Source organism: Syngnathus scovelli, chromosome 1 (assembly GCF_024217435.2).
Source record: "Syngnathus scovelli strain Florida chromosome 1, RoL_Ssco_1.2, whole genome shotgun sequence".
NCBI lineage: Eukaryota > Metazoa > Chordata > Actinopteri > Syngnathiformes > Syngnathidae > Syngnathus > Syngnathus scovelli.
The window spans coordinates 14182742-14195076 of NC_090847.1; the positions used below are offsets into that span (position 1 = coordinate 14182742).

The 12335-nt window shown below is 41.6% G+C and overlaps 3 protein-coding genes and 1 long non-coding RNA gene across 5 annotated transcripts; 3 read left to right on the forward strand and 1 right to left on the reverse strand.

Moving 5' to 3' along the window:
* The first annotated feature begins 56 nt into the window (after window positions 1-56).
* pola2 (polymerase (DNA directed), alpha 2) lies at window positions 57-5149 on the forward strand. Its single transcript, XM_049758687.1, has 18 exons — window positions 57-406; window positions 551-675; window positions 744-829; window positions 925-982; window positions 1139-1248; window positions 1338-1537; window positions 1811-1899; window positions 2341-2493; window positions 2781-2843; window positions 2936-2987; window positions 3116-3234; window positions 3340-3378; window positions 3479-3552; window positions 4012-4114; window positions 4192-4298; window positions 4609-4665; window positions 4759-4885; window positions 4959-5149. The coding sequence occupies exons 1-18, from the start codon at window positions 322-324 to the stop codon at window positions 5109-5111; spliced, it is 1800 nt and encodes a 599-aa protein (XP_049614644.1). The 5' UTR covers window positions 57-321; the 3' UTR covers window positions 5112-5149.
* A 280-nt stretch (window positions 5150-5429) lies between these two features.
* Window positions 5430-8762, reverse strand: LOC125991162 (uncharacterized). 2 transcript variants are annotated; one of them, XM_068652808.1, is made up of 8 exons: window positions 8612-8762; window positions 8440-8523; window positions 7306-7792; window positions 7093-7228; window positions 6341-6949; window positions 6104-6256; window positions 5984-6030; window positions 5430-5912 (listed from the first exon to the last, which is right to left on the reverse strand). In XM_068652808.1, exons 3-8 carry the CDS (start codon window positions 7547-7549, stop codon window positions 5827-5829), a joined length of 1275 nt encoding a protein of 424 aa, XP_068508909.1. In that variant the 5' UTR covers window positions 7550-7792; window positions 8440-8523; window positions 8612-8762; the 3' UTR covers window positions 5430-5826. The 2 variants fall into 2 exon arrangements, with proteins under 2 accessions (XP_068508909.1, XP_049614737.1); XM_049758780.2 differs by having other exon boundaries at window positions 8440-8526; window positions 8612-8761.
* On the forward strand, window positions 6098-8635 carry LOC137840869 (uncharacterized). The gene is made up of 3 exons (XR_011088000.1): window positions 6098-6238; window positions 7384-7494; window positions 8489-8635. It is a non-coding gene; the product is annotated as an uncharacterized lncRNA (long non-coding RNA).
* Window positions 8763-10444: 1682 nt separating the features above from the next.
* On the forward strand, window positions 10445-12230 carry zdhhc24 (zinc finger DHHC-type containing 24). The gene is made up of 3 exons (XM_049758855.1): window positions 10445-10749; window positions 10948-11225; window positions 11327-12230. Exons 1-3 carry the CDS (start codon window positions 10445-10447, stop codon window positions 11617-11619), a joined length of 876 nt encoding a protein of 291 aa, XP_049614812.1. The 3' UTR covers window positions 11620-12230.
* Window positions 12231-12335: the final 105 nt, after the last annotated feature.

A 12335-nucleotide genomic window follows, 5' to 3' on the forward strand; every position in this document is an offset into this window, starting at 1 on the left:
CAGAGGGCGGTTACGCGCTCAATTTTCTGTTCATCCGCCGGGAATAAAAAAGAAAAAAAACGGAAACGGAAAAAGCTCTCAGACACATTTTCGCGGTAAAATGAAACGGGCGCTCTCCAGTGTTGAGTAAATATAGTAATGGCAAATGCCGTCGGCGTTAAAGCAATGTAGACATTTCCTACCTTGAAGTTTATTTCCAAAGCTTGGACCCGTGCTACGACGTGCGATTCACGCAATTGCTAGCTGCTAAAGCAATACTGGACATCGAATTGTGCTCTGCGTTCCGTCTTGTTTTCCTCGTCGATAAGTCATTCAAGAACAATGTCACCGGTAACATCAGAGGACTTGAAATCAGAACTCGAAATGTTCTGCATAACTTGTAATGATGACTCCGCCTTGGACAAAAGTAAGTAGCGATTTTAATATAATTATTCTCCACTTGTCATGCCATGTCCATCCATTTATTTTGTACTGTATCATTATTATTATTTTGTCTTTTTGCATTGAGAATACCTTTCTCTGTGTTGTGTGTGGCTCTTGTATCCCTAAGTGGTGGAGCAATGCATTTGCAATAGGATCCAGGCAGATGAGTGGGTTTTGGAGTGGGTTGCATACAGCACCACAAAAAATGGACTGTTGCTTTCTGTAGACACCTTGGACCAATTTGAATACGAAGTAAGAAACACTAAACCCATTTCATGTCTGACATTTTCCCCTCTCAAAGATGTTTATTGTTTTTGTAGGTGTTAAGCAAGAGGAATAAATCCAAGCAAAACTTCAAAAGGGAAGAGCGAAACAGACCTAGAGACCTTACCACAATACAGGACATGTATCCTTTATTAAAGAAACCGTGAAATTATACGTTTGGGACTGACCTGTCAAGCTGAAAGTCCATTTGCCACAGACCTTGACTTCCCCCTTCAGAATAAAAGCTGAAGAAGAAGAAGATAATCTCCTGGACTGCTACTCTACTCCTGCAAAGGTTAGTCAGTCAGTCAGTCAGTCAGTCAGTCAGTCAGTCAGTCAGTCAGTCAGTCAGTTGATACTTTAGCGTTTTGCTCTTGAAGTTGTTTGCGTGATAGATGTGTCCACTTTGTGTCTTAGCATACATGCCCTGAGTTTGTGCGCTTGTGTGCAGGGCTCTCAGAAACGAGTGCTAACCACTCCAGAAACTCCTCACTCAAAGAGGAGCTCAGCCTTGTTGACCAGTCCTGGTGTACTGCTGTCTCCTGCCTGCTTTTCTCCCAGGTATTCTGCCATAAACATTCACATTCAAAAAGTACAAACTTTAAATTTGAGTCTACAGAAACTGATTTTTGTTACCATCGTTTGTGCAGCGCCACTCCTTCTCAGAAATACAGCCAACGTGGAGGCAAAGGAGAAGTGATGGTCTCATTCGGAGCTGTGCAGGGTACACGTTGGGCTGGCAGGAAGGCTTCTGGTGCCGAGGTACAACTGGAGCTGCTGGAAAGGACTGAGGATACCCTGCATTCCAGCTACAAGTACATGTTCCAGAGACTGCGTGACATTCGCAATGGTGAGGGAAGGGAAATGAAAGGAAGACCTAACAGGGTTTGTCAAACCCTACTGTCAATTTTATTTATGGCATAAAAAAAACAAAATAAAAAAACACATCAGCTTGAAGTTGATGAGTTATTTAATATTTTTCTTACACTGGCTCTTGGACATTTGTAACCTTAGCAAGTACATTTAATCCGCAATAGAGGCTGAATATGTTGCATATTGCATCTTCTGTCTTATTCTACAACATTGTATTTGCATAAACCAATTATTGTTTGTGTTTCTAAAGTATTGACTGAGAAGATTGAGGAGCTGGGAGAACAACTCCAGTCCCACTTCAACATTGGAGAGTTTTCTCCTGTCTCACTACCAGAACAGGTGCAGCATACTAACAAGCATATCCATTGTGGAATTTTAATTTTGTGAATGTTACAGCCTGTTTATATTTGCTGTGTGTTTCTTTCTTCCTAATTCCATTCTTCTTATTACACCACAGTACAGATAAGTGGTATGGAAAATGGATGGAACCACTATTTTGATGCTAGTTATGTAGAGCCATCGTTTACATTCTTCAACTTACGTAGATTTTCCCAATGCTCTGATTTCAGCCTCTCACTTCTCGGATATCTGTTGTCCTTCATAAAAGCGGACTAATTATCTTTTGTTTTGACTCAAAATAGGACAAGCCTTCACAGTGCCCAAACATTGTTTTTTTTTTAAATATTGAACTGACCACTCTTGCGTCACTAAACTGTACAAATGTAAATGTTGTGGGACATCATGGGTGGTACTCTCATGTTGAGTTTATCCATTATGTAGGACTGCATGTCAGTTTTGGGCCAGGTGTGCTGCGACAGTAACGGCAAGTTGAACGCGCAGTCTGTGTTGTTGGAAGCGGGGCCAGAGCAAGGTGGTCAGCAAGTACATCTGGACCTGTCAGAGCTCCAGGAGTATTCCCTGTTTCCGGGCCAAGTGAGTTCAGTGAAAGCTCCTCTAAAGGGCTTATTTCTTAGTTGAAGCACCTTGCCCATTTTGTGGCTGTGGTTACTGACGAACAAACTGGTGGTTTCTCCTTTACCTGTGCGCTGAGACTGTGTGCAACAGGCTATATGGGCCACCTAAAGTAACAGAGTGTGCCATGGAAGCTGGGCTGAAGACTCAGCCAGCATCCGACCGAGAGCTCTCACACCAATAATTCTGATCTGCTTGGTGGAAACACGCGCTCCTGCCCTTTTCAAAACATTTTCCGTTCTCTCCAGGTGGTGGCGATGGAAGGAATGAATACCACAGGAAGGAAATTGGTGGTTTCTAAACTCTATGAGGTCAGATTTAAAAGAGATCATCCACTTCATTGTTTTGGAACCAGATCTAGTCTCCAGTATTTTTTTGAGATCATGCTTATGTTCTTTTGCAGGGAATTCCACTTCCCTTCTACTCATCAGCTGGTAAAATGGAGTCAGATGAAGGTAGGGAAGGATGCGTTATCTATCTGTTGCTCTGCTGTTGACATAGTGAATCTCAGCCACTTGCTGTTTCACCTTAATCAAAATTGAAATGTTTGTAACTTTCTATCGTAATCTCGTGCAATTCCCAGAGCCGGTCAATGTGCTTGTCGCTTGTGGACCTTACACCCCATCTGACAGCCTCAACTTTGAACCTCTTCTGGACCTGATCCACGTCATTGGGAGGGATCGTCCTGACGTCTGCATACTGGTAAATTCTCTTTCAACCGAGCAATAGCACTTGCATGTCTGCAAAATTCTGACTGTCCATTTGTAACATGAGTGACCATTACTATATCCGTATTTTATTCTGCAGCTGGGTCCTTTTGTTGACTCCAAACACGAACACATTGAGGTACGCTCACCGCTAGAGGTCATTCTGCATCATCAAAACTACAAAACAAAAATGCGTCTGCTTACATCAGTCACATGAAATTCTCTGTTTCTTCAAGCAGAAATCCCAGGTGACTGAGCCTTTTGAAGCCATTTTCACGAGATGCATCGAAAGCATCGTGGAAGGCACAAAATCGTATGTTTCACCATCCTTTTACGCGCAACATAGGAAACTTTTGAAACAAAGTCCATTTTGCTTAAGATAGCTTGTCGAAGTGCAGTTGTTAGCACATTTACTGTATAGATGACAGCTGTGCTCAAACCCTCCTGTGTTGGAGTTTGCATTTGAAGCCATCTGTGTTTTTGCGGGTTGTCTCCAGCTTATGGAAGGCCTCAGATAAGTCTCAGAAAGTCCTTAATATAAATCCCAATTAAATGAAATTAGAGGTCCTATGCAACACACACACACACGTGTTTTTCAAAGTGCCAAATGGTAGAATTCTAGCACTTATACAGGAGGAGCCCTCACACAATCTTAAAGTGACAAACACTTTAGAGCACCAAAGTACACAGTTTAAAGTAGATATGGCAAAATATTTTATCATTCGGCATTCAGTTTTTAAGATATTTCCCGATGCTTGTTTTCTTTTTGCAGTGTCGGTTGTCGCCTGGTGTTTGTTCCTTCCCAGAGAGACGTCCATCATCATTACATCTACCCGCAGCCTCCCTTCACCTTGCCCAACCTCAGCAACAACCCAGTCAGATACACTTTTTTTTTTTTTTTTTTAAGTAATTTCTGGCTAGACAAACCTAAAATAATTTTTCATCCCTGCAGCGTGTGACCCTGGTTTCTGATCCTTGCACCTTGCTGATTGACGGTGTGACCTTTGGCTTGACCTCTACTGACATCCTGTTCCATTTGGGGGCAGAAGAGATCAGCTGGTGAGAAGGCAGTAGTGGACAAATAGCAGTAATTTTGGGCCACATTTGGACACTTTTACCACTGCTTTTAAAACATGGCTTGTTGGGTCATCTTGAGTACAGCACATACATACACTAGAGTCTATGGAGTCTCATGTTGTCAAAATACAAGATGTTAAAAATCAGGAGACCAAGTATGCCACTTGAAACACTCATCCATCCTGCCTTTACAAGCCGAACACAATGAGGATAGAATTATATTAAATTATTGGACTTTGTCTATTGTGTGCTAATCTCCTATTTGGCTTTTTGTTCTCAATTTGCGTTGCAGTGGTGCTGGATCGGACAGATTTTCGCGGATTCTGAAGCACATACTGACCCAGAGAAGGTAGGCTGGGAAAAGGGAAAAAGTTTTCAAAAGCTCTATCGTCCTTATGTTACATCAGTGTTCAACCCCCCACACCCCACCTCTGCCCCTCAGTTACTACCCGCTGTACCCACCTGTTGAGGATGTGAACATGGACTATGAAAAGTTTCAGAGCTTTGGTCAGCTGCCGCTCACACCGGACGTTCTCGTCATTCCATCTGAGCTGCGCTACTTTGTTAAGGTACAGAATAACCATAAACCCCCCCCCCCCCCCCCCCCTCATCTATTAATGTGTATTCATCCAAACTCTGCAGGATGTTATTGGCTGTGTTTGTGTCAATCCTGGACGCCTGACCAAAGGCCATGTGGGCGGGACTTATGGAAGGCTGCTAATTCAGCGTGCCGCCTCAACAGTTGACGACAGAAGAGTCAGCTGCTGTTTGGCGGCTCAGGTGGTTAAAATTTGACTGTAATAAGGACTAATAAAGCAAATGTACCCACCAGAGGCCAGTTTCAAACCAACCAAGTCATATATATATATATATATATATGTGTGTGTATGTGTATGTTTTTACCAGCCAGCAGCAATAAATCAAAATTGCTACCTGTGTGAGTTTTTGTATGTGTAATGTTAATATAGGTTACATGTACAACATCAATAATGATTGACCAAACACTGGTGTTTATTTTAATATTTTGGTCTCAGTGGGGGGGGGGGGGGGGGGGGGTGAGCATACAATACCACTAGTACAGATTGCCCCATAACATCAATTAAAACAAAACAATTATATTTAAAAATGTAATTTTAATGTATTTTTTATTTTTAAAGACACTTGTGCATTTGATCTCAGACCATCAACTGTTCCCATTTTCTGATCGCTGTGGCTAGCAAATGTATAGCCTGCCTAAACACACAAAAGATTGCCATGTTTCAGTGTTGCCACATTGAGATGGCAAGCTTGACCAATCAGTATTAAAACTTTGTGGTGAAGGACTGCCAACCATCCATTTTACACATTCATATCTCTTAAAACGAGATACTGCATGTATCCCTTTCAGCAATTTCAACCCTTTTACAAAAATGGACGATTTCACTTGCATAGCAACAAAAAATTGATTATCACACACTATTTAGGTAGGCACGCTCCTTGTAGGAAAAGGTACTACAAACAAAATAAACTATCAGTCATAAAAATGGTCAAACTCATCAGAGTCACTTTGCTGATCTGTGTGCGTTTCTCCTCGGAAAATCTCCACATTGCAAATCACTGGAAAGCAAAGAAAACCTGAATGAACATCCACAAAAGTCAAGTGCATTTTTGTTTGATCTTCTTGATACCTTTTGGGATTGTACTATTGGGTTCAACTGTTTTCGTGTCTTTTTCTCTGTAAAATAAAACATGGAGTTATATTCATTTAACAAATAATGCTTTTTACACTTCTCCACCTCTCGACTTACTCTCTTGTCTTTGTCTGAGGATGAGGTGCAAGGAGATTCTCAATGTCATCATCAGCAGGGTCACTTGAGTCCTCATCAGATGTTGCTGTTGTGGCTCCCTCGTTGCCATCATCATCTTCAGAAGCCTCTTGTGGGGTGAAGTGCACCCTGGGCCTGAAAGCACATCAATTGTGTTCACTTCCATAATGTATGGCTAAACCAACTGAATCTGTCCAACTTCATAAATTCAAAATCAACTTGTTCTGTTGAGGTGAGATGATGACATCATCTGAATCTCTTTCCTCTGCTTGCTCCTCTTCATCCGACTCGTCCTCACTTTGGTCATCATGCTCTTCCTCATCCTGCAACAAAGCTGAATCCTGCTCTTTATTCTGCTTCTTCAGCTTGTCTGAAACGTCGTCACTTCCTCGGTCTTTGTCAGACTCATTCTCCCGCTCATCTTCTGGTGACGCCTCTTCATCCTCGCTGTTCCCCTCCACATTACTCTCTTCTTTCTCATCACTTTTGCTGTCTGCCTCTTTGTCTTCTTCCAGTCCTTCATTGTCTTTCTTGCCTCCGGCTGTGTCGCTTCCACTACTCGACTCCTCAGACTGGGATGGTGAATTGTCCCTGTTGCTATCTGACTGGTTCAAAAGACTCTGACTCACTTCATGTTCACTCTGGGTTTCGCTGATAGAACGGCTCTTTGGGCTTTCTCGCTCTCGTGTCTCGTTATGGTTCGTCATTGGTAATCCAGCAACAAGTGCCGTGATGTTCCTCCTCATTTTACTGCTGGTGCTGCCTTTGTGTGATGATGCTTCACTCTCAGATGTCTTTGCCCCTACAGATGAAGAAGTCTTCGATGATCTGATTTGAAAAAGCAAAAAGGAAAATGCTATTTAATTCAATTGCACTCCATTTATTTTCACCGGCGGTTCTCACTGGAAATGACAATGCGGTAGAATAGTATTATTTAAGTCTGTAAACAATAATTTTAAAACAAGTCTTACTTCTGCGAACTTCTTCTGTTTTTCTCTGAGGTGTTACTTTTCTTCCTGTCACACTTCATCCGTCCGCACACACTACTGCTGCTGCTGCTGCTGGTGTTGTCACCTCTGTTTCCAACATGCTCACTGGACAGGCGGACTATTTAACAAAAAATGACAAGCACATTAGGATACAAAAAGACTGTACACGCACAAAGAGCTATTTTCGATTCACACCTGGTTTAAAATCCAATTCCTGAGATAAATGAACGCTCATCCTCCTTGAGAAGCTGCTTGTCTCTGCGTCCTCCACAGAGGACAGGGGTCCGTCCGCCTGATCGAGAGCCCATCCTGGTGCATTTTGTGGTGGAGTGGAAACGAGATGCTGGAGTTGGAAGCCCTGAGGACATGGAAGTAAAGTCGAAGGTACTACAGAAGTTGCCATGGTCTGGTCTGAATGGGAATGAGAAGGAGAGTCCATAAAGGATGGATAAGAACCCCCTTGGCCATTGTACGCTTGTGTCACAGCATCTTTCTGTGGCTCTCTGCCGTGATCTATGCAAAAATATCGTACGTGTTGTTAATGACTGGGAGACTGATGTATAGTGCACCACGTCCATTTTCTATTGCACTTAATATGTGATTATAAAGCTTTCTTAACAGAAGACGTGGACCCATATTCTTCAGCTCTTTTTAGACACATCTTCATATACTCTGCCATCATCTGGTGGAGAGAAATGCAGTATACTATTATTATTATCATATTAATTAAAACACATTTAATATGATAAATAGCGTGTGTCTGGCCTCTTCACATCAGTAGTCACTGAATCAGTGATGTCCTGTTTGGCTGCTTTGTCATGCGAGATTTGATTCTGTATGTCCCTTCGTGACAAAACTATTTCACCATGCAACAGGGTAGCGTGATCTACTTCACTGCCTCTGTTTTTATTTATATTATTCAATTATTCATCTGCTCTGCACTTTAAGTTACTGTGTTATATGCTCTGTTTACTTGTCTTATTGTTTAGAGTTGCTCCCCAATTTCATTGTATCTCACCATACAATGACAATAATGTTTCTTATCTTATTATCTTACCTTATCTTATATTGAGATATTTATTGGAGATGCAGTGAGACAGTACAGTTTTTATAGAGTAAAAAGACAAAATCATAGGGCTTGGATTTTATCTACATTGCCAGCAGCCTGTGACTAAGAGATGTGACAGGGCAGGTTGTGGTTTTATATGTAGATATTTTTCTATTTCAATTTCTTTTTTTATGAACTGTTAAAGTTTGCTAGATTTGCTGCGTTTTGTTCAGGGGCAGATATAGAAAGGTCAACAATATGTTAATATTAAAGATGATTACCGTTTTGTGGTGAACTTGTGATTTCTCTTTCTGTTGTTTCTGTCTGCAGGGATAGTTCTCCACCAGAAACTGATCATACTCCATCTACTGGAATAAAGCGGGTGATGAGCAGAATTGTACATTCAAAAGAAAGATAAAGCCTCTTTGATGTTTAGCGGCCATGTTTCTCTACCCGAATGGACTTCATGGCAGCAGTGGCAGCCATCATTTCTTTCAGTGTGTCTTGAGCCCTGTCAAACTTTTGCATCAGCTCCTGGTTATGATGTTGGGCGGCTCTCTCTCTGTCCTTCAGCTCCTGCCAACGTTGTTGCAGACGTATGGTATGACTAAAGGGAACATGTAAAGACAATTAAAAGAACAAGAAAATAACTTATTTCTCCACATGTGCAACAATACTAAGAATAAAGTTCAGATACTTACAGCATTTGGTGTCTCTGAGATGAAAAATCATATTGTAATGCAATTGGCTTTTGGGTACTGGATATTGAAAACATAAAACAGCACAATGAATTCATTAGTTTGGAACTAATACTATTGCAAAAAAATAAAAAAAATAAGAGCCCACATTTGTCACCCCTGGGACAATGATCTTACCTTCTTTTGTGCATATTTCCTCTCAAATTTCTATAAATGCTGAAAGTGTTTACATTTGGTCTATTCAGATCACCAACTGACATTAAAGTCTCCTTAGATGCAGCCATGGCTGCAGATTTGCAAAAGCTGTTGAGATTAAGGTCACTTTGGGGTGGGACCAGAGGCAGGAAATCCTCTTTGAATTCAGATAATTTGCATATACAAGCACATTACCATTGATCATTTGCATAACCATAAAAAAAACTACCTAACTAAAGTTCTGAAGTCTTAGTGCAGTGGTTCTTAACCTGGGTTCGATCGAACCCTAGGGGTTCGGTGAGTCGGTCTCAGGGGTTCGACAGACCCCCCCACTGAGGAGGTCCGAACAAACCTGTTTTATCGTGTAGCTTCTGATTTGCCAGTATGTAATTTGTTGCGAGTTCATGCATTGTGTTGATTTTGTTCTTTGAACAAGGTGATGTTCATGCACAGCTCATTTTGTGCATTAGTAAAAAACATCTATGTCTTGAATTTAAAAAAAACAAATTTTCACTAACGAGGGGGTTCGGTGAAGGCGCATATGAAACTAGTGGGGTTCGGTACCTCCAACAAGGTTAAAAACCACTGTCTTAGTGTATGTATGTATGTATGTATGTATGTATGTATGTATGTATGTATGTATGTATGTATGTATGTATGTATGTACGTAAGTACATGCGCGTGCGTGCATATATGGATGTTAATTTCATTTAGTTTAATTTAATTTATTTTGTGCATAGGCATATTCCAGCCTGGAGGAAAGGAAAATGCACCCGGCCGCTCCAACACAGTCGTATTTTTAGAAAACACCAATCGTCGAAACTTCCGGGTTTGGTTAGGGGAAGAAAATTTTAATCAAATATAATATTTTTTAATTTCATCTTGACGTGTGGTTAGTTTAAATGATTACAGTAGGCATGATGTGGTTTTATTCATTATTCGTTTCAACGTAGTTTTAATCCACAAGCACCACTTGTTTTAGAATTGGTTTCTAAGCAATCCTAAACATGAACAATAAAATGCACCAAACCTTAGAGGTTTGTTATCTGAAAGGGGGGTTAATTTCCCAAGCTGCTGTAATACAGACAATACATTATAAATACATTTAATATTTCCCTACCGGAAAGCAGCCTCGCACGGATGTGACGTCACCCAACTGTGAGAGGTACACACAAATAGTATCTAATAACATTGTTATGCCTTATCTATGTCGTTACAATAAATCGGAGCCAACACACATCAGGTAACATAACACCTTTCAAGTTTTCTCTCGTTACTTAACAGAGTAACAGAGTAGTTTGTTGGCTGTCAAAGCTTGCTAGCTTCCACGGCGCGTCTCTCAAATCAATTTTATCGCTTTGTTGCAGTCTTTGGACTAGCAGGAACAGGAGACATGACGAGCTATGCAGCCATCGTGTTTCGCAAGGTGGAGAAGACGTGCCACTATCTTCCTGTGATCTTAAACACCTTCTTGGTTTTCTCCATTACCGGGGAGGTGAGCTACCTGGTGCTGGTTGAGGCTCCACTGCAGATTGACCAGAAGAGGACGGAGTGGTCCTCGCGGTGGAAATCCGTGCACCTGCTCGCCCAATACTTTATGTTTTGCAACATTTGTTGGAACGCCTTGCTATTTGTCCGAACCAGCCCCAGCATCAAAGGCGTGTTCCTGGGAGGGGATAATGTGGGACAGGGATGGAGGTGAGAAGGTTTTGTTTTTGTTTTTAACATATATTCAGGTCAACGAAATTAAACGGACCTGACAGTTCTGACATTGCTATTACTGTTGTTGTGTTTCTGTTGCCCAAAACTAGTTTTTTTACTGATTTGTGAATTGTCTCAACACTGTCATCTATGTTGTAAATTTTAAGAATGATCCTTGTCTTTTTACAAAATCAGGTTCTGTTACGCATGTGAGACGCACACTCCTCCACGCTGTTCCCACTGCTACGACTGCAAGGTGTGCGTGCTGCGGCGGGACCACCACTGCGTGTTCTTTGGGCAATGCGTGGGCTTCCGCAACTACCGTTACTTCCTGAGTTGCTTGCTGTTCATGTGGTCGGGGTTGCTGTACGCTACGCTAATGAACGCTGAGGTCTTCATCGTCATTCTGAAAGAAGGCGTGACTCTGCACAGCGTCCTGCTGCTGCTGATACCCTGGATCATGCTGATTTCAGGTAATTCATTTATAATGTGCTACTTTGACTTATGAGCGACCTGAGTTTAATTTTTTTCTATACTGAATCATAGTCCTGGTAATGTCCCTCTTTCCCACCAGGTCAGGTCTCGGCGCGTGCCTTCGCTTTCGCCTTCATTGCCGACACATGCGTCGTGGGCTTCCTGTTGGTCTCTGCCTTCTTCTTCTTCCACCTCTTCCTGCTTTTCCGGGGACAAACCACAAGAGAGTGGTTCTCGTCTCGTCGCCCCTACAACCTCGGACTCCTGGGCAACTTGCGCCACACTTTTGGCACTTGCTGGTACCTCTGTTGGCTCTGCCCACTTATCCCGTCACCTCTACCTGGAGATGGGATACACTTTCAGGTGACAGGATCACTTGAACCTACCCGGTAATAACACCTGAGCAAAGACATCACTGAATGACTTTTGTAAAGGCTGGACTCTTAAAAGGTTCCCTCAGTAAAACATTGTTTCCCAAACAGGAATACTCAGCACTGAAATATTTGACTGAATATGTGTGTTAATAATGATTACTGTGTATGTTATGATTTTATGACTATTGCCATTGCCCTCAGCACTATCCTCAATTAGTGAAACACTACCACCCTAAACCATTCAATGTTTTTGTAATAGGTCATTTAGAGAACATAACTGGGGAAAATCCGACCAAGGGTGTAACTTGCGAAGGACCCAATACCAATTATTTCATACGGCATGGCTTACTTTACCAGAGAATGATGAACATGAGCCTGTGGCACCACAAAAGTGACTAATTGACTATCCATCAGCTCTTACTGCACCGGTTGCCTTATTAAAATCCTTTTTATTGTTTTCTCCCCTGTGGTAAAGCAGTTATTGTGTCTTCTGCCAATAACTTCTTTTACAGCCAAAAATATCTTTTCTCAATATTCTACAAGTATTCTCTACATTGTGTTAAAATATTTGCTGTTTATCTGTATATTTGGCTTTGCTGAAATAAATAGCATCCAGATGATTTCATGTGACCATCTTTGGCTGCAGTAGTTTATATTATACAATTTTGTGAGTAAAACTGATTCTGAGATTCACAAGTGTTCGTGAACTGAAGTGAGTCATTTTGCTAAGCCTCT